Source organism: Molossus molossus, unplaced genomic scaffold, assembly GCF_014108415.1.
Source record: "Molossus molossus isolate mMolMol1 unplaced genomic scaffold, mMolMol1.p scaffold_m16_p_12, whole genome shotgun sequence".
Classification (NCBI taxonomy): domain Eukaryota; kingdom Metazoa; phylum Chordata; class Mammalia; order Chiroptera; family Molossidae; genus Molossus; species Molossus molossus.
In genome coordinates this window covers 28,679,647-28,701,912 of record NW_023425347.1, presented here as the reverse complement: position 1 = coordinate 28,701,912, position 22,266 = coordinate 28,679,647, and the positions used below count along the sequence as shown (strand labels likewise).

At 42.3% G+C, this 22,266-nt stretch overlaps 1 protein-coding gene across 1 annotated transcript in view; it reads left to right on the top strand.

Annotated features, from left to right (window-relative positions):
* The first annotated feature begins 388 nt into the window (after nt 1-388).
* Nucleotides 389-22,266, top strand: part of HIVEP1 (HIVEP zinc finger 1) — a 150,134-nt gene continuing 128,256 nt past the window's right edge. The window contains exons 1-2 of the mRNA XM_036256173.1: nt 389-491; nt 7,212-7,342. Of these exons, the coding sequence (XP_036112066.1) occupies nt 7,303-7,342 (40 nt within the window). The 5' untranslated portion in view covers nt 389-491; nt 7,212-7,302. The remainder of the gene's footprint in view (nt 492-7,211; nt 7,343-22,266) is intronic.

Below are 22,266 nucleotides of genomic sequence, written 5' to 3'. Positions count from 1 at the left end.
ACCAAAGCCTCAGAAAACATACAATACTACCTTGTTCTGAGTCTGTGCTGAAGTGGAGGGAAATAAAGTCTCCAGGAATACTACCAGATAGGTGGATTGTTCATTTCGGTGCAGGTAACAATGGGAAGACAGGGCAAATGCTCCTTTCTCACTGTGGGGCTAAGAAGTGAGGATCCTTGACTGTGACCACCTGCTTCCTTCTCTTCAAACCAGCATAGAAAGTGCCAAATATCTGTGTATCATTCTCGGCGCAGAGCCCACGGTATAAACCCACGTAGGCGGTGCAATAGATAACATCAAAGCCGGAGGCAGGGGCCAGAAAAGGAGGGGGAGGGGGGCAAAAGCAGCCGAGGAAACCAAGCGCCTCCCCCTAGCATTTCCTCTCACGCCCACTTCCAACCTAGGAGGCTTTTGGTTTCTGCTTTTGTTGTTTTTAAAATTAAAAGTTAAACCCAGGAAGCAGTGGATCAGACTTTTGCGTTGCAGTTCGGGTAAGTTTTCTCATGGTTCTTTTGTCTGGCGTCTGGCTGGGGAAGAGCCCGGGCGTCGGGCAGTGCTGGCAGGGTATGTGAGGAAGGTTTTGTCGCGGGGTCGCCCCGAGGAGGAGGAGATTCAGCCGGTGGACAGGAAAGCCCAGCGCGCGCGGAGGGCGGAGGGCGGAGGGGAGGGACGGGCGGCGGCGTGACCCGGCGGCCGCCGGGGAGGAACCTCCGGGATCTCCGCGTGGCGGTGGCGCTGCCGGGCCGCGCGCAGGGCGGAGGGCCGGGGCCGCGGGGCCGCGCCAGGGGGGAGCCGGATCGGGGCCGGGCCGGGCGGCCGCGTGGGAACCCTGGCTGGGGACGCGCGGGTAGCGGTGGTGGCGCGGAGTCCGGTGGACGCGGTGGACGGTGGAGTCCCGCGACAAAGCCTCGGGGTGGACTTAAGTCCTCCCAACATTGCTCAGCAAGGAAAATGTGTGCAGAGCTTCGCAGTGACACTGCCCTCACTTGAACCCCAGCCCCGAAGGGAAGTGGGGTTCCAAAAGAGTTCACATGGCCAGTAGGGATGTAGCCAGACAGAAATGGGCTCCTAGGCGCCCCCACTTTTTGCAGTGTAAGGCCATCTCCCCCATTTCAGAATTTTTGGCAGTTCAAGCTGCTGTTTACTAGTCAGTAAATTTATCTTATGAAAAAATTTTTTTCTCCATTCTCCGTTTATAAGATACAATTTGAAAAACCGTATTTAAATTTGCCATAAAACAAGCCGAAATTAACTACCTTCTAGTTTAGCTGGCTTTCCTTGCTTTCTGAAAAACTAGGAAGTTAGAAGTGGAGGCAGAATTAGAAAAAGAAATTGCATTTAGAAAATTAACTCATGAATAGAAAATAAGAAACTGTTCGGTATTTGTATACATTTAAAAGTTTAATGTTGATTTATTACTCAAGAGTTAAATTGTGAGTAGACAGAAAAAAGTTGTTTAACAAATTGAAATGACAAAATTGCATTTTTAATTTGTTAGAAAGTTCACAGCAATACCAAATCCCTTACAAACATTGTTTACAGTATGTATTTCTGTTATGTTCAACAACCATTGGGTTAAAATTACAGTCAGCATTTTTCCACTTATAAGTGACACAAAGTAGAATTAATAATGTAGCTACCGTAATCTTTATCCTCTGACAGATTAGGTATATTTTCACAAGTAAATAAATGTTCATTTTCTATTTAAATACCCAGTTGGGAAGTTATATTACACGCTGTTTGTGATTGCAACCCATTAAATTTCATAAGAGATGATTATATCACTTCGCAAATAAAAATTGCATTATTTCACTGCAAGGTTGGAAGCATATTATGCTAAACATCATTTCAAATTTAGGCAGTTATTGGATGATCTTTGCTCTTATGACCAAAGTTAGTTTTTAATAGGCATGTTCCCCCCTTTACATGACATTATTTGGAGGTACAAGCTCGCTATTACTGGGTATTCCATTTTTAATTATTCCCATTCTTGTGCGTTTAAGCTTTTCTTAGCTCAAATGAGCTAGAGGTAGGATTTCCTCAGGGGAATTATAGGGGTGAACTCTAGAAGGAAAAACCTAGACGTCTTTATGGAAGCCCCAGGGAACATAACAATTCAAGTTTGCACAGATGGCCAGCGTAATGGGTGTACACGGTCGTTTAGCATTTTTGTTCCTTAAAAGGGGAAAGCAGTTTGGTTTAATCTGAGAAATCTTTCTGCATCAAAGTTTTTGCTTTACCTTATTCCTCCCAAATTCAGCGTGGCTCCTAAACCAATCTTTTTCCTGCTTCTTCAGATGCACATGTGGAATTTCTGAACCCCAAACTTCTAACATTCTTTAAGTCTATCTCCCGAAAATCCTTCGTTCGTTACCCAGGTCCAGCCCCTCCTGATTTCTTTTCCATAGATTTCCACTCCTTACTTCCTCTGTTGCTTTCTAGCAGCTGGGGTCAAACTCTGGTTTATGGTAATTACTCCCTTTTCCCCCTTTCTCTTCTTCCTGCTTCCCTGGAGCAGGTCGGCTGCCCAGCCCTGCACCCTGCTTTTTTGACCTTAAACACCCCTCTCCTGCCCCAGGCTGTCAGGCGGACAGGCAGGGGTTAACTGCGCTCGCCGCTCGGGCTCTGGGAACCACCAGCGGGCTTTGGAGCGGCCTCTGGAATAACCTGGGCTTTCCTCAATCTTTTAATAGAACAGCCGCCACCAAAAAGTGGTTTCAGTTCAGGGTTAATAATATGCCCCCTTCCACCCTCCAAACCAACAAGCCGTCCTCCCTCCCGTTTTTTTAAAAGTTGTTTTTCAGAGTTAATGAGTTTCAAGTTTCACAATGACTTTCCCCTTCCCTCAGCGCGTTGCTGAGGAAACCCCCTTGGGGTGCCCCCCTTTCCCCTCCCCACCCCCATTCGGCCCTGGCGGGGGGCGGGGCTGGGAGACCCCATGACGTCACCGGCCCGGCCCACATCCTGCTTCAGAAAGTAAAGAGAAGGTAAAGAGAAACTACCGCCCCGCCGGTCCCCGCCCCTCTTCTCGAACCAACCGGCCCCAACTGCGCGACCGGGCTAGGCCTTCCCCGGGCCGCGTGACCGGCCGGGCCCGCCCCTCCGCCCCCGCCGGGCGCCAGTCCCAGAGCCAGCGCGACCCCGGGCTCCCGCCCCTCGAGTCCCTAACCCAGCCCCTCCCCCCCGGGCCGCGCCGCTGCCTCCTTCCGCCCCCCCTGAGGCTGCCCGGCGGGGCGGAGCCGCGGGCGGGCAACTGGGTGAGACGCGTTCTCGGGCCCGCCCCACTGGGGAGACCCGGGGTTCCGGGCTCCACCCGAGCCGGGAGTGGGGCGCCCACCCTACCCCTACTCCAGGGCTGGCTGGCGGCCACGCCCGACCAGCTGGGCCTCAGCACCCGGGGTGACCCTCGCCCTTCCCCCGCAGAGCTCCGGCCTCAGTCCCCACCAGGGGACGCCCCCTACCCCGCCCGCGTGTCGCAGCCCGCGGCCTCCCCGCTCCCGCCCCCGGGGATCCCCTGCCGCCCCGCCCACCCACGGGAAAGCCTCGGACCTTCGCCCTCCCTCCCCCGCGCCGCCCGGCCCGCGCTTCTCCCGTCGCCCCTAAAGACGCTAAACGTGCCCTACTCAGTCCAGGGGGAGAGGTAAAGCCCGCACCCGCCCTCCTCGCCCCTGGTCCCACGGTCCCCGGGGGCCGTCCGCCCCGTCTCGCCGCGCAGCGGTGCGCGCCCCGGCCTCGCCGCCCGGCCTCCGGGACGCTGCTCTCCGGCGGCGGTCATGCCGCGGCCGGGGGCGTCGGCGAGCTCGGCCGTCTCCCCCGCTCGGCGCTTGCGGCCCGCGCCCGCGCGCTCCGCGCTCCCCCCCCGCCCCCCGGCCAGCTCCCCTGTTTAATATTTCAGCGCTGGGTGGTGTGAGTGCCAGTCGCCGGCCTTTAGTGTGGCTGCTGCTGGGGCGGCGGCGGCGGCGGCGGCGGGGAGGGGAACGGAGCCAGGGGCTGGGAGCAGCCGCAGGAGAGGGTTATGTTTGTGTTTGGGGTTGTCAAGTGAAGCAGGGATCCCTGGCGCCACCGCCGCCGCCGCCGCGCGGGGGTCGCGGAGATTCCGAGCTCCGGCCGCCGCCATCAGCAGCGCAGCTCCAGGGCCGGCTGCAGCGGCTGCCGCTCCGCCGGGCGTCCTGGCAGCAGGTTCGGCGCGGGTCTGCGGCGAGGGCGCTGCAGCAGGGAGGGCGGCGGGGTGCGGTGGGGTGGGCAGGACCACATCCCCCCGGCGGGCGGGGGGCGTGCGGGCGCGCGTGTGTGTATGCGTGTGTGTGCAACCGCCGACCTTGCAGAGGGGATGGCTGCGTGCGGGAGACGCTTGCCACTTCTGGGCGCCCTCGCCGCGCGCGAGCGGCCCGAGCTGCGGTCCTGCGAGCTGAGCAGGTACGGAGGGACCCAGCTTCCCCACCCGCATTCCAGCCGCAGACGCATTTTGCAAGCGGGTGGGGGGGAGAGGGGAACCAGGCCTCGGCTTCCCAACCTCCCGGCTTTGTGGCTTTTCCTTTCGTTCTTTGCTCTAAGTGCCTGTTTACTCCCAGCCAGCCACCTGGGTAGTTTCTTTCCGGGTTGGGAGTACGCGCCTGCAGCAGTTGGGAAGGGGCGGTGGGTTTAGGCGCGGGTCGCTTCAGGCTTCCTTTGGGGTCGGGCTGGGGAAGGAGTTGCTGCTAGAGGGGAGGGGGCGCTGGCGGAGCTGGCGGCGAGGAGGAGTCTCAGGGCTGCCGCGCTCGCCTCATCTCGTCGTCCTCCTGCTCTGCTCATCCACTCCGGGCTCCTTCCTGAGCTGGCACTTCCACCCCCCCCCTCCTGGCATGCGAAGTGCTTTGTTCAGTGCAGCGTTGCAGAGGGGTTTTCCCAGGCTCCGCCCTCCACATTCATTCATGTTTTTTCTCCTTGCAACTGTCTTTACGCTTTTTGATCATGTCATGTTTTTGCTCCATGTGGTATAAATTTCTTTCCTGTAAAGGAATGATTTGTCACTGGTCCTGGTCGCTACAGTGCTGCTGTAGTCTTTGAAAATACCCACTGTCCCTTCCCCCCAACCCCAAGGATTTAAACATGGGATGGACAGCTAGGGACAGTGGGTAGGCAGTGAATGGGGTAACAGAAAGCTGTTACTGATTGGGAATTTGCATATTTTACATTTTGCTCTTCAGCTTATGGGAATCACGTGACTATTACAATCGGAGTACTAGCTTTAAAACTTCCAAATATCGTGACCATTTAAAAGCTTTACGTTTATTATTATTATTTTTTTAAAAAGCTTCAAGTTTAACAAGGAACGTATTTAAACATACAATCTATTTGGTCCTAATGTCTCTAAATTTTCTATTGAATCAGAAGCTTAATGAATTGGATGGTGGATGTCATTAACTAGCAGGGAGTTGAGAAATCATGTATTTTATAGATGATTTAGCACAGTGCTAGATGAAGTACATACATAGTATTGGGTCACCATATTTCATATTCTTCCCCATGCATTTAAAAAAATGGCATATATTTTTGGCAGTGCCCACATTTAGCCATATCAGGGATAAGATACTGAAGTTAATTGTAGCCTTTCTTCTATTTGTTTTCTGTTACAATGAAACCATAAATTTCTATAACCATATCCTGAGTTATTAGCTATAGTCACTCCCATATAGGCTTTCTTAAGGAGAATTAATATTTGAGTATTTTCGTGTGTCAGGCAGTGGCACATTGTTTAGTCCTTACACCCTATGAGGTGGATCTATTCCGGAGTTTCGCAGTTTGGGAAATCAGATCTTTGGAGAGGTTAAGTACCTTGAACAAGATTACACAATAAGGGGTTAAAGCCTGGCTTTGAACCTAGTCTAGTTTGACACTAAAATATATAGTCATAACTTGTGTTACACAGTCTCTTTAATAAAACCCTGACAATAGGTATTATCTCCGCTGAGGTAATAGGCACTGAGAGTAACCGAGTCGGGTGGTGTCACTTTGCTTAGTTGCTGACCATGGACACGTTAGTTAATCTTTCTCCAGCTTAATTTTCTTATCTATAAAGTGGATAAACAATAGCTACCTTACCAGTTACTAGGATTAAATTAGGTAATATGTAGAAAGTATACAAGTACACAGTAGGTGCTCAGTAAGTATTCTCTTGTTTCTTCTACAGCACAGGATATAACAAGTTTATAACAAGTTTTAAACAAAGCATTCCTATTTCATTATTGGTCTTTGCTTAGTGATTAAAAATTATGTTTATGGGCTTCACATATCAGCCATATTGCAGGAAGTTAAAACTAAAATTTTAGCTCAAAGATCCTTGAGGACCTTGTGGAAGAGAAGGCCAGGTAGCAGCTTTGGGGAGAGAGATGATTAGACTTTAGATTATTACTGTCTTGGCATATTATATTTCAGATCATTGTCTTTAAAATGTCTAAGTGAGGACAGACTAGGTTATGCTGTAATAAACAGCTCTCAAACCTCAGAGACTTAAAATAACAGAGGTCTCTCTCTTATGCTACATGATCATGTTGGGTTAGTGGACGTTCAGCTCTGTAATGTCAGACACACTGTCTAGAATAGTGGCTGTCCCATGCGGAGGGAAAGGAGCTCTGGAGGATCTTGCTTCTATAACAACGCTCTGACCAGGAAGCAGTGCATGTCTCTTCTACTCACAGGTCAATAGTCATAACTGGTCACACATTTTAGCTAAACACAGGGAGGCAGAAAGTTCAGTCCTACCATGAGCCCAGAAGGGAGAACTAGAATAATGGGGAGCATCCACAACAGCAACCACGATATATTAACTGAGTTAACTCAGTGAAACAAGATGAGTGAGACATTGTCCCTGTCCCTAAAGAGTTTATGAATGGGCAGACATACACTATATACAGCATATTCCTTTTACAGCCAGGTACTTTAATTGTACTTGGTAATGTTACTTTAAAACCCAATTTGGTGAATTTTTTCACTCTTCTTTGATAAAGGTACAGTGGGTGTTTTTTTTTTTTTTTTTTGTTTACTTGATGAGAAAGCCCAGATATTGGCAAAATGGTGTTTAATTAAAAGTTAGTAAATAATCTTTTGCAGCAGTCTCCAGCTTGGTTACCTTTTACTGAGTTTAGGTTAGTGTTGTATTAAGCCATCACCTTTGAAGTGTCTTTCCTTTGATGGTAGTAAAATGTGATTTTTCGTTTTTCCTTTTTTTTCAGCACATGGATTAATTGATGGACATTACGTTTATGGAGCTACCTTTTGGTGAACAGTTTCTAAGAAGAAAAAGGGGCCCTTGAATCAAAGAAGATGCCTCGAACTAAGCAGATTCATCCCAGAAATCTAAGAGGTGAGACTTTGTATTAAAGAGAAGTCAAGTTGATGGTAAATCTTACAGTAAAGTATCTGTTTGGTGACAGGAATGGCAGCTTAGGTTTGGATTTTTGAGTACTCCTAACTCCTGCTTTGTTTAGGGGTCACCTGTGCTTTATAATTTAGATAACATGACTATCTTGAGAAATGCATGTTTTTAGATAATAATAATACTCTTTTTCTTTCTGTATCAAATAAATGTGCAACGTAACAGATATTTGGAATACCTTCATGTGCAATGATTTTAGGTGACAGGTAGAATGGTAATCCGACTAGAACCCTGAAAGTATGGAATTGAGGAAGGGAGATAGGTAACCATGTAACTGTGCTACGACAGTGAGTGAAGAGCAGAGAGGTATGGCACAGAGACCGCGGATCATATTTTGTCCTGATTTGTGTGTGTGTGTGTGTGTGTGGGGGGCAGTTTGGAATAGGACAGGAGGGTGATTCAGGGAAGGAAAAGTATCATCTGAGCTGGATTCTTAAGGCTGAGAAATTATCTGAGAAGCTATAGGGCAGGGTGAATGCATTTCACCCTAGGGTAGAACCTGTGATGTAATTTGGGATAATTTGGGATATCTAAGCTACTCTAAGTTATTCTCCATTACTAGCGCATAAGACTTTTTTTTTTTTAATCCTTACCCGAGGACATTTTTATGATATTTTTTGTTCAGATAGAGTGGGAGGGAGGGGGGGGGAGAGAGAGAGAGAGAGAGAGAGAGAGAGAGAGAAAGAAACATCGAGTGGTCGCCACCCACACGACCCAACCAGGGCCAGGGACAAACTGCAACCGAGGTACATGCCCTTAGCGGGAACCGAACTCGGTCTCTCCAGACCGCAGGCTAACGCTCTAACCGCTGAGCCAAACCGGCCAGGGTGCATAAGACATTTTATTCAGGGGAAGAAAGGAAAGAGGGAGACAGGTAAGAGATTGGAGTGGGAGAATTAGGAATCAGATCATGACGGTCCAGCAAATCTGTCCAAATTTAGTAGTGCAGTTAAGTTTTAAGAGCAAACATCTTTGTTTTCTGAAATTTTAATGTTTTTAAAGTTTGCTAAAAGAACTTGAAATAAATTGGATACCGGCCCATTAGCAAGAGTTTAGAAAGTTGCTTGACCAAGGCAGTTATAAACTCTCAGCCCAGTGTATGTTGTGGGGAGGGATGAAAAGGGAAGAAGAGAATAAAGGAGGGGAAAACTCAGAGAAGAAGTGAAATCTTTGGCAGAGACAACTTTCACACTGAGTAAGAAAACAGGGTGGAAATGGAGAGGGGGAACAGAGTCTTTCCAGAATGATCTACAAAGAAGAGATCAGAGTAGATTAGCACAAGACAGCTTACTAAAGTCATGTTGGTGAGACTGCAGCCTTACCAGGCCCAGAGGAGGGGTCGCCTTGACTGGGGTTGTGGGAGGACTTTAAGAAAGGGGTGGTATCTGAGCCAGGGAGTTAGCTCACTGGGCAGATGAGAATGATGGAAAGCTGTTTCGGTTGGAAAAACTGAGTAAACAAACGCAAGAAAGTGCAAAGGTGTGACACTTTAAAAAAAGTCTGCTTTCCTTCTAAAAATGTATTTGAGGACTCTCTTAGGCACAATTTGGTGGTTAAAGCAAGGGAAACATTAGCTACTAACATGAATTTTTTAGCATTTATTTTGTATCTAACTGTGACAGTTGGAATATCATGTTTGTTTTGCTTTACTGGTGACCCACAGCTTTGGCTTACAGAAGACCTAGCTCATAAAGTGAGCTCTGAAATGGGGAGAGGAAACCAGAAGACAGAGGGGCGTCAGTCGCAGCCTGCTCGCTGCGATGATTGCATTGCTCACGCTGCTTATGCTGTCACTAGGGGTTTTCATGAAACACAGAGCCTCTGCTTAGGCTGCCTTGGAAAATAGTCTGACGTATTTGTCTTGCGTTTTGTAGTGAGGTCAACAATAGAAGATTTATACTTTAAAAATGATCTTAGATTATGTATTTATTATGCTTCAATGGTAGTTTTAATTCTTAAAATATAAGAATTTGATTCTTATCGTTTGATTTATTCTTGGTTCCTCATCTGAGCTTGGTATAGTCCTATAGATATGTAAAACCACACATAAACATAATGTGGCTTTCGGGAATATGAATTTTACTTCAGGGAGAAGATGCATACATGTGTGTATTCATGTATTAAAGTATTATGCAAGTAAACAGTACAATATAGGCGTCTATTGTGGAGGAATATAAGAATTTGCATGGATTTAAAATTCAGCATGCCCAGACTCTGCTCCCATAAGGAGATGGAGTTTATACTTCTCTGATATTAGAGGTTCTTCAGTAGAAAAGTATGAAAAGAACTGGGTTGTTAAAGGGCAGGACATAAATTTGGTGCATAAGTGAGATTGAGTTTGACTTGATGGGTAATCTGTTCAGTTTTTTTTTTTTTAAATTTTTCTGTATTGATTTTAGAGAGAGAGGAAGGGAAAGGGAGAGAAAAAGCGAAACATCGATGAGAGAGAACATCGATTGGCCACCTCCTGCATGCCCCCAGGCCCACAATCTGGGCATGTGTCCTGACCAGGAATCAAACCAGCGACCTCTGGGTGCATGGGTTGACGCTTAACCACTGAGCCACACCACTGGGCTGATCTGTTCAGTATGTAGGAGTGCAGTTTGTTGAACTCTAGTCTCTTCACCCTCGGCCATATAAACCAGATAGAACCTTTGTCTTTGGTGTCTCTTTGCACGATGCAGGTGGGTAGAGGTTAACACTGACATATCCTTTGTGAGGTTGAATAAGGATTTCAGAGGAGCATGAGACAAACACTTGGCGTTCAGAAGAAAGACTTTGCATGTTGTCCTAGGTCTTCAGGACACTGTGGCAAGCTCCAGAGCCAGAGGATGCCCACGTGTGATTGTGATGAATGTGGCAGCAGGGCAGCGCCATCCTCCCTGGCAGTCCCTTATTCCTTGCTGATCACTCCTCCCCACCGCCTTCCAAGTCTTTGCTTGCACTCTTGGGTAACAGAATGGAAGAGCTGGGGACTTGCAGGGGCTCCATGTTAGTCCCCTTAGATAAAGGGCTGTTTTTGTGCTATGTCAGTCATCGTTGTGACCATGTTTCAAAGCTTTGGAAAAGGAGAAAACAGGTGTTACCTATTTTAGTTGAATTTGGGCCTAGGGTTTCAAAGGCTCATCTACTTTAAGATTGGAAATCAGTGTGGAAAATACTAAGTATTAACCTTTTGATAAACATATTTTGAGAATTTGGTGTAGTTGTTTTTCATTGTTATTGGTTGAGTGCATTTAGCTCTGAACACACCATAAAAAATTATGAAAGAGCTGCTTTTCTCGCACTGAGAGCCAGCTTTATTACAGTGTGAGAAGTAGCACTTAGGAGAGTGATCAGAGCATAGCCAAGATCCACACGTGGGGTCTGTGGATGCCCATTGCCTCATGAGATGAAGTCCAAAGTCCTGAGTTTGGCTGGGACAAACTTTCCACAGCTTGGCTTTCAGGTTCTCCAGTCTTTCTGATGAAACGTTATTGCCATTTCAGCAGCTCAGCATGCAAATTCAGCCTTTCTATGCTTGCTTTTCTTTCTGGAAAGTTTCTCTTCCTCCTTTCCATTTCCATTCTGTTTTCTTAATCTGTGTGGGAGCTGTCTATGCCAAAGAAGATTTCATTATTCTCTGAGTTTTTCCCCCTTTCCTATTCTCTTCTCCCCTTTTTATCCCTCCTCCCAACATAACAGTGGGCCTCCTCATTGCTTGTGTGTCTACAGGTGCTTTACTCTCCTTTTGATACTGCATTGTAATTATTCTCCTACAGGTCTGTCATCTTATCTGGGTATAAATTATACGTCTAAAGAGACTGTTTTCGTCATCTATCTGTGCTCAACAAAACAATATTTATGTTAGCCTTTTAGCAAACCAGAGGGTTAAAGATGATCTCTCTTCATGAAATTTGTTTACATTTGGAGCCCTGAGTAGCAAATGTGTCTTCCAATAATTGGTAGTCTGTGATTGAGAAACCTGTTATAATGCAAAATTTTAATTGCCTGAACCGATAAACTAAGTACAGTAAGTCCTCATTTAACATCCTTAGTAGATTCTGCAACTTTAAGCAAAACTGTATAATGAAACCGTAGGCTAATTGATACAAACAAGAATTAGTTTCCTGTGGCATCTCATCAAAGTTGTAATAAACCCTGGCTGGTATGGCTCAGTTAGTCGGAGCATTGTCCCATGCACCGAAGGGTTGTGGGTTCAATTCCTGTTCAGGTCACATAACAGGAGGCAACTAGTGGATGTTTCTCCCTCTCCTTTGGGTGAATATTTAAAAAAAAACCCCAAAGTTGTAACGAAACAACTCTGAATAAAACGAGGTTATTCAAGGATATGCTGTAGTTATTATTAACTTTGTTTTACATGAGATTTTGCCACTGGATTCCTAGAGTTTATCTCTTCAGTACTTTAATTAATATAATGGTAAAGTGTTTAGCCTCAGGCTATCAAGGACTAGCTGTGTGGCCTTAGCTGTGTTGGTTTCTTTGCTTTCCTGTCTGTAAACTAGAGATAATGGGTGAAGATTAGATGACATGGCAAGTGTAAGCATTTGGCACAAAGCCTGACACACGGTAAACACTCAATACACAGAGTTGTCACTTTCTATAAAAAACGGGTTTATGTCAAAGTCGTGGGTTGTACATGCTTTGCAGAGGATGCGAGGAATGCCTGTATATAACTTTTGTCTGCATTTTGATGTTGCATAAAGTACTCAGCATTGATTACTGGTATGTCTCTTTTTTGTCCTGACTACTCAGGGATTGGGATTTGGAAGAACGAGGTCAGTGCAGAAAATAATTTGGAAAGGAAAACTTTTACCACTGTGCTGCTTTCTTTATTTGTCCAACTGAACTCGTTCAAACCTTGCCTCACTTTTGGACAACATAGAATTTAAATATAATATTCTGTCTGCATCTAGTTCTCAGGAAAGTAATTGTGAGGTCTTTTTTCATTATCATTGAACTGTTATAAAAATGTCGACGTCACAATCGTGGGGCTGACATGAAGTGCTCTGGTCTTCACTGTTATTTAGGTTCTGATATGTACCTTCTCTCCAGCTCCTGCTCTCCTGTTTGAAGACCGGGTTTTCCTGCTACGTGGACTTTCTTGTTGAGTTTATGAGTAGAAGAGGTTTAAGTCCAGTGATTTTCAGATAGAATTCCAGCTGTTATGCATTGTTTTTCACATTTGAATATTAGGTCAGCAGTTCCATGCTGACAGCTTTGAGATTGGAAAAGTCAGAAATCTTGTAGAGAAGAACTCCACAGCTTATTAAAAAAAATTACATATGACTGTAGCTAGAAAGGAAATAAGTAAGAACTTAAAAATGGTCATGATGATGTAGGTGAAAAAGCGATTTGAAGTTATTAGGAGCTATCATGTAAGTAGCTGATATTATTCAGTTTGACTAGGAGAAAAATAGGAGAAAAAATTTAGTATAGCAAGCCTCCCAATTTTTTTTCAGATAATTATTTTTCAGCTCATGTTGAGAGCAGAGATGCTCTTTGAATGCTTATTAACCAAATGCTTTTTTCTTTTTTAAAGCAAATATAAAATGTAATAATATGATTAATCAGAGCAATGATTTTATTTTAGAACATCTTTGCTCAAAATATGTTCTGATGAGGTATAATTTTATCTCACCATAGAGTAGAAAAAAACAATGTACATAGAATCTGCTATCACATACATACAATGCTAAGCATCATATTTAGAATGCAATGTAATTTGAGCAAGTCTGGGTTAAAGTTGATTCTGTGTTATCTGAAAAACATTTTTATGAGTAAATTAAGTGCCTTATTTTTTCATTCACATATTTAATCTTTTAAAACATTTTAACAGTACTCTTTTGCATATTAATAATGTGCCAATTACAGACGATGCTCAGATAGTCTTATAAAGCATTCGAGGTTTGTAACACTGTTAGCCATTATTCATATTCACTGTAGAACAGAAACTTACACTCAGATAGGCTCCTTTCTTTTCAATACTCAAGTCAGTCTTTCAGAAGGAAGACCTCGACCATTAGGCTTAAGGCTTATATGTGGTGCAGCATTGCATTAACTTAGACTGTTTTTTCAACTTAAATTTTTTTTAAAGTGTTTAGAAGGTTCTAAGACATTTTCTATGATGACTTTTGTTCTGGAAAATTCTAGAATTTTATTCTAAGGCTATGCTGCCATGCAAATACATTTTAAAAATATATAGTGATAAAATAGTTGGCTGCAATATAATTAGAATAGCAGGTGTTAAGTGTGAAACTGCTTCATAGACCCAAAGCTTGATTTTTATGGTACTTCGGTGTCTATATACACATAATATTTTTGGGTGTCTATATGATTAGAATGTAAATTTACTCAAATATACTTATTTTGCATTTTGTAGTGTGCTTTTCTTCCAACTCTTTCAGATTGACCAGTGAAGAAAAAGATGAGATCATCATATAATTGCTTAATAGTTATATTATTAAAATAGAAATAGATTAAATGTAAAATCGGGGCAGTATTTGATAGTTTAAATAAAAATGAACTGAACTGATACTCAGGTAGTTAAATGATGCCAGTGTACCAGGGAGTTTTTTCTTATGATGCTAGTTTCTTATGTGCCTCTCCAAGAGAATGACCCAGGCTTTACAGCTGGGAAGGACAGACCTGGGAGGTCGTTTAATTCATCTTCCTCATTTTACAGAGGAGAAAGTGGCCACAGATATTTAGATGAATTGACTTTGTATCTTGTTTGAGATGGTATTTGTGGAACGGTCTTCAGCATTTTTAAAAATCATACTGCCTTCCATGGTTATGGTTTGTTGGAGGCTGGTGGCAAGAGGAAGGCTGTGTTAGTTTATGGTGAGGAAAAGAGTAAGCCATTCACAGGGGTGTATACTAGGCAATATTCAAAGTGCTTTTTCCATAGTTTGCTCATTTAATTCTAAAAGCCATGTGAGATAGAAACTATTATTGACCCAATTTTATAGACATGGAAATCAGGCACGAGGAGATTGCTGGTTGCCCAGGTCCCAACAGCTAGGCTCTCTGGTGCCTTTGCTTTTTTCCTCACCCAAGGACTTTTTTTTTTTTTTTCATTTTTTGTTCAGATAGATTGGGAAGGAGAGAGAGAGAGAGAGAGAGAGAGAGAGAGAGAAAGAAAGAAATGTCAACGTGAAAGGTACACATCGAGTGGCTGCCACCCGCACGACCCAACCAGGGCCGGGGACAAACTGCAACCGAAGTTCGGTTCCTTAGCGGGAACTGAACCCGGGTCTCTCTGGACTGCAGGCCGAGGCTCTAACCGCTGAGCCAAACCGGCCAGGTTGTGCCTTTGCTTTTAACTGTTAAGCTTATACTTGTTAATGTTGCCAGTAGAAAGAGCTTTCCTGATTTGTAAGAGCCTGGAAATGCTCTTCATTCCTGTTATGGAATAAAGCTTGTCAAGCATAGCACATATGAGCAAGGTTACTCAGGGGGTGAGAATTTGAAGGACTTCCCCCACCCCATTTCCTTAATTGCTGGAAATCTATTTCAGAGTTGTGTGGGTACACATTACGCTAAGTAGGATTTGCTATCTCAGACAATCAGGGAATTTCCAAGTTCTTCAAGAGAGAAAAAATAGTTGTTCTATCATGTTTGCTTACATGGTTTGCTTAGTAATATGTAGTTGAAAGTAGAGATGTCTTGTTTAAAATGGAGAATGGCAGTATTTAAATGAGACTGGCAATATAACAGTTGAAACTTTGGACTTAAAGACTTAGAAACTCTGGAAAACTAATATGAAAACATTAAAATTCTAAACAAAATATAGAAGAAAATATTTTATAATTTTCCTCATGTACAGAATATAGAAAAAATGTACTATTTTTAGATATATGTGTACTCTTCCAAATTTCAAGTGTAGATAAAGGGCAAACGAAGAACCACTTTTGAGGGATCAGGGTTAGATTTTATTAGTCTTCCATTTTATTTCTATGAACAACAAACATGCTAGTATACTATGCTTAGAAATAGAACCTCACCATTTCTTTTTTTATTTCAGAAAATCATCTTCATGCATAAGAACAAAGCAGCAAAAAAGTACTCTATGACCTTGAACAAATAACTTGAATTTAGTTTCTTGTTGAGAATGAGGAATGGGAGGGGTAGGGCTGGGGGTGGGGTTATATTGATCTGTAATTTCCTTTTTAGCTTTAAATAGCTATTATTGCAGGGGTGGGAAACATCCAGCGAGGGCCCTCTGAATCAATACCAGCTAACACATGCCTCACCAAATTAGTCTGACCAAATATAGCAGGCTAATTTTTAAGTTGGTAATTTTATTTGGCCCTTGAATAATGTTATAAATATCCAAATGGCCCTTGACAGAAAAAGGGTTCCCCACCTCTGTTCTAGGGCAAGGTCAGCAAACTATACAGTTTACTTATTGAATCAGATCTTCCAATTGTTATTATAAAAACAGTTTTATTAGAACGTAGCCACGCCCATTCATTTACATGTTGTCTGACTGCTTTCCTGCTGGGTGCTATTGAAGCAGAGTTCAGGAGTTGCAAGTGGCTAGCAAAGCCTAGAATATTTACTTTCTGCTGACCTCTGTCTAGAAAATAGAGGACAACTGGATTACTTATTTAGAAATGCCTTTATGCTTGGGAACAACTAAGAATGTTTCATCCTTCTATAGAGGACACTGTAGAATTATAGGGGAACCTAGACCCTACTGCTTTAGTATGTGAGAGTCTGCTGTCTGCCAAGCATGGTAAGGGAATTCACATTTGTTCGGGAAGAAGTCCCTTTGCTTGTGGTTCTAAGGTAAAGGGAGAGCCTTAGAGGTTGAGTTTGTCTTACCTGAAAAATTCACTTGTTCTTGATGTTCTGATGCCATGATTGTGGGTCCCCCCCCCCCAAAAGTCTTGGTCATTGGGGAGCCACTGTTGTGCATCAGATGGAGTACTGACCTTTTTATAATTGTATTGTCTTCCTTAGTCACCCCTATATTTTTCTCACAGTGGCAGAAAAATATTGTAAGCAATGATTTACAGTGCTGTATACCAAACGTCTTGTGAAGGATTGTTCTTCTGAAAAATGGAGTCATCTGCAAGTGGTATGTTGAGAACCGGACCTTGACAAAAGGATAGGTCATCTGAAGGACAACTGCTACTAACACATTAGGCATTATCAGTCGTGCTTAGGTTTTTGAGAACATTATTAAATTTCTGGTATGTCTGAATACTCTGAAGTTCCTACAAGACTTACTTTAATCTCCAAGTAATTTTTTATTGCTTGTGGTTTTGGGGTAATGTGATGACAGTGAGTAGAAAAAAATGATATTTTTATATTCTGGTTTTGTTTATTTTCCTTAAGTTTAAATACTCTTTATTAAGGATTGGCTTGGTTGAGTTCATGATAACTATTTGAGTATTTTGAGAAATACTTTTGAAAGCAGTGTTAATTCTGTGTAGACACATTGGAACATTAGCTTCTTTAGTTTGATACATGCCAGTGTTAGCATGGCTCAAAAATGCTATGAGACTCAGTAACTATTAATATGTTTCATTTCTCAGTGAAAGGAAGAGTCTCTTGTAGTCACGAAGCAAGGTGAAAACAAAAGGCCACACTTGCCTGGCCAGTGTGGCTCAGTGGTTGAGCATCAACCCATATACTGAGAGGTCGTCAGTTCGATTCCTGGTCAGGGCACATGCCCAGGTTGTGGGTCAAATCACCAGTGTGGGGCATCCAGGAAGTGGCCAATCGATGTTTCTGTCTCTCCCTTTCCCTTCCTCTCTCTCAAAATCAATGAAGAAAAACAAACAACAACAACAACAAAAAACAAAACAAAAGGCCACTCTGGCCCATATCTCTCAGAAGCCTCTGTAGGCCCTGTGGTGATGTGTTGGACACGTCGTATTTATAGCTCTGCCCTGTCTTCTAGGAAATTTCTAGTTGCAGACATAAAGATCATAATGGCTTACACATGAAAGTCCAGACAGTTGTGCAGACATTTGTTGAGAGAACACAGAAGTATTATTCAGTTGATGTATCTAAGCAGATGTGTAACTGCATGGCAAAAGGGTTAAAATGCACTATTTGGCCTTCTGTATGTTGATATTTAAGTTGATGTGGCATGATTTGATGGGATTAATGTCATAAGTGATGCATTGATATGCTTGTAGCATTCACATGAGCATCTTGGATGAGCTAGATTTGCATTTAAGTTTGTATTTGGTGATACGCTCTTTCATGAAGGAGTGGAATACCTTTTTCAGTCTTCAGACAGTAGTTTATTGCCTGAGTGAAACCACTGCACAATGTTTTTTCTTACACCTTTGTTCAGCTATAATTTATATGCAATAAAATTCACCCTTTACAAGTGGATAGTTCAGTGATATTTAGTAAATTTACAGCGTTGTCCAGTCTTTATCACAGTCCACTTTCGGAACATGGCCATTGTTCCCAAAGTTTTCCTGAGCTTGTTAGTAGTCATTCCCTGCTCATCACTGTCCCCAGGAAACTGCCGGTCTGCTTTCTGGCTCTTTACATTTGCCTGTTCTGGACACTTAACGTTGAAATCATACAATTTATAGACTTTTATGTCTGCTTCTTTCAATTAGCATAATGTTTGAGATTTGTCTACATTATAGCATGTATCAGGATTTTTGTTACCCTTTATTGCTAAGTAATAGTCTATTGTATGAATGTGTCACATTTGATTTATCTATTTACCAGTCGATGGGCATCTGGATGGTTTTTGGGTTTGGGGTATTATGAATAATGTTGTATGCAGTCAAGTCCAAGGCTGAGTTAGCTGGGGAGTTCTATAAATGTCACTTAGATCAAGTTGGTTATTTACATCTCTTTTACCTGACATGATTATGAGAGTCCAGCTCTCTTAGGGTTGCTGTTTGCATGGCATATCTTTCCCTACCCTTTTACTTCGAAGCTGTGATTTGCCTCCGTGGACATCTTGTTGTCGGAATAGGCCTTTTATCCAGTCTGATGGTTTGTCTTTTCAGTAGGGTGCGTATTCCTTTCACATTAATGTAATTATTGTTATTGTTAGATTTGTGTCTGCCATTTTTTTTACTGGTTATTTTTTTGCTTTTTGGTTTTTATTTTAATATTTTTAAATTAAATTTCTTAGTTGACATTGGTTAATAAAGTCTTATAGGTTTCAAGTGTACATTTCTGTGATACATGATCTGTATGTTGCATTGTGTGTCCACCACCCAAGATCAAATCATCCATCTTTCGTCACCATACATTTTACCCTTTACTCCCCCGTACCCCCTTCCCTCTGGTAACCACCATACTGTTGTCTGTTTCTTGTGTTTTAGTTTTATATCCCACATATGAGTGAAATCATATGCTGCTTGGCTTTTTCTGACTGGCTTATTTTGTTTAGCATAATATACTCAAGGTCCATCCATATTGTCACAAATGACAGTATTTCATCTTTTCTTATGGCTCAGCAGTCTATGGTATATATGTACCACATCTTCTTTATCCATTCCTCTATCAAAGGACACTTTGGTTGTTTCCATGTCTTGGCCACCATGAATAATGCTGCATGAACATAGGGTACATATATCTTTGCAAATACATGTTTTCAATTTTTTCAGGTAGATACCCAGAAGAGGAATTGCTGGGCCATATAGTAACTCTCTTCTTCATTTTTTGAGCAGTCTCCATACTGTTGTCCATAGTGGTTGTACCAGTTTACATTCCCACTAGCAGTGAATGAGGGTGCCCTTTATTCCACAACTTCTTCAACACTTGTTGGAGGTGATGTGAGGTGGTATCTCATTGTAGTTTTGATTTGCATTTCCCTTATAGCTAGTGAAGTTGACCATCTTTTCATATATCTGTTAGCCATTTATATGTCTTCTTGGGAGAAGTGTCTGTTTAGGTCCTCTGTCCATTTTTTAATTGGTTGTTTGTTTGGTGTTGAGCTGTATGAGTTCTTTATGTATTTTGGATATTAACTCCTTGTCTGAGTTGTTGTTTTACAAATATCATCTCCCATTCAGTTGGTTGCCTTTCGTTTTTTTTTTTTTTTTTTTGCCATGCAGAAGCTTTTTAGTTTGACCCAGTCCCATTAATTTATTTTTGCCTTTACTTCTCTTGCCCTTGGGGTCAGATTCATAAAATATTCTCTATTATTTCTTTTTTGCCTTATATTTTTGTTTCTTATGTATGTCATTGTCTTCTTTTGTGTTAATTTTTGTATTGTACAGTTTTGATTTCTGTGTTGCTTTTATTGTTATTACTATATTTTTGAGTAATTTTCTTAGTGGTGGTTCTAGAGATTATAATATGCACCTTAGTATATTATTATATACTAACTGAATAATAATAGCAGAACTCTGGTAAAATATACAAACTTTGTCCCAATTTGTCTTTTTTTCTTTTCCTTTTTTAATGCTGTTTATTATCATATATATTTGATCCCAGTATGTTATAAACCTAGCTATCCAGTGTTAAATTATTACTTTATATTATCTTATGTTTTTAAATTAATTTAAGAGAAGAAATGAGAAACAATATTAATAGAGTCTCATACCTAACTACATAGTTACCATTTCTGGTGCTCTTCATTTCTTCTTCGGGTTTGAGTTTTCATCTGTGTCGTCACTGCCCTTCTTCCTGAAGGACTTCCTGTAGCATTTCTTGTAAAGCATGTCTTCTAGCAACACATTCTTGTCTTACAAAATTAATGGAATGTCTTTATTTCCCCTTTCGGTTTTGAAGAGTAGTTTCTGGTTATAGAGTGCTTGGCTGATAATCCCACTCCCACACCCTTGCAGCACTCTGGACAGTCCACTGTTTGGACTTCATTGTTACTGAGGAGAAGCCGGCTGTTTATCATTGTTTTCTCTGTGTATGGTTACATTTTTGTTGTTGTTGTTTGCTGCTTTTAAATTTTTCTCTTTGTCTTTGAGCATTTTGAATACTATGTATTTAGATCTCGTCGCGTTTATCTTGTTTTGAGTTTAGTTGAACTTTTGGATATAAAGATTAGTTGTTTTGTTCTTTACCAAATTTGGGAAGTTTTAGGCCATTATTTAAAAAATATTTTTGCCACTTCTTTCTCTTCTCTCATTATAAATATGTTGATAAGCTTGATGTTGTTTTACAGTTCTCTGAGGCTCTGTTAAATTTTCTTTGATTTTTTTTTTCTCCCTGTTCCTTGGATTGCTTAAATTCTATTGAGCTATCAACTGTACTGATTTTTTTCTTGTGCTAGCTCAGATTTGCTGTTGAACCCGTCTAGTAAATTTTTTCATTTCACTTATTGTACTTTTTAACTCCAGAATTTTCACTTGGTTCTCTTTGGTAATAATTTATATCTCTTTCGAGAGTCTTTGTTGAGTTGTCAGTGTCATACTTTATTTTAATGCTTTAAACATGGTTTCCTTCAGTTCTTTAAATTTACATATTTATACAGTAGCTACTTTGAAGTCTTAACTTGTTCAATCTAATATTTGGAGATGGCTCGAGATAAATTCTATTGACTGTTTTTTGTCCTAAGTATAGTTCACACTTTCTTGTTTCTCCTCATGTCTCCAAGTTTTTGGTTGATATTTTAGATTTCAAATAATAGAATTTAGCAATTCTGGATTCTGATTCTAGTTGCTCCTGCATTGTTATTTTACTTGTTTTGCATAGTAACTTGCCGGGAATAAATCTGTGAAGGCTGTCTCTCCCTTGTTGTGTGGCTGCTGCTGTCTCTATTCACGTTTGCTTTTTGTTTGTTTTTTTTGTTGCTTAGCCTAGCTTCATAGTGGTCACCCTTGAGGGAGAATAGTTTTGTGTTTAGCCAAAGATTGATCAGAGGTTGACCTCAAGTCAGTAAAGCTTTCACTTTCTGCTAATGGATCCGTATGTAGATCTGGGGAGCACATTCAAATTGCAGGCACTTTTCTTGTCTGCCATGGTTTTACTTACAGCAGGACCCCCTTGCATCTTCTTTGTGTGTTTATAGGTGTGATATCTGTCAGCAAGGGATGTGTGGGTGGTATGAGCCCACTCCAGTGTCTGCGATGCATGTGCAGAATCTCTGGTCAACCTGGGATATCTGTAGAGAGTTTATCAAAGGTGCTATGGTTGTCTCACTTCCCAGAATCACTTCCCAGAACTCCCTATTAAAACTTGGCTAGTCTCCGGGTCTCTTGCTTGCTTCTAACAGGACTTTAGCCTCAGGCTAGCAGAACCTCAAGCCTTCGTGTTTTCTTGCTGCTGGGATTGCCACTTTAAGGGACAATACCCCATTTCTAGTGAACCTGGCCTGGAAGTGGCATTGAGGCTGTTGGTTTTCTGGCTCAGCACTCTACGTTGAACTGTTGCACTGTTGGAGCTGGTGACAAGGGGATGGAAACAGCCTCAAGCAGAAACGCCATAGACCTGTGCCATGCTGATCTTACCTGAAGTTCAGTACTTTTCATGGAGAAGCACAGCTCTGTGTATGGCTTTGGTTGATTTCCAGAATGCTGAACTGGTTGTTTTCGAGTATTGTCTAGCTTGAAAACTTGTGTTTTAGGGAGATTTGTCAACCTCCTCATTTTGTTATTGCTACATTTTCTCTGAAGGTGTTCTGAGCATCCTTTGGTAGCAGGCACTGTCCTGGGCCCTGAGAACATTAAGTTGCATAATGTATTTTGACAAGCTCCTTACTTAGGACTGCTCATAGAAACCCATCAATTTGGCAGAACACTTAGTTACTTTTTAAAAGATACAAATTAAGGTGATTGTGCTTTTAGAATACTGTTGCAGCCATTACTTATGTTTTAAATCCACACTAATCATACAAATATTAGCCCACTGATCACTTTATATCTAAGCTTCTATAACTGAAAGTATGGTTTCAATGAAAT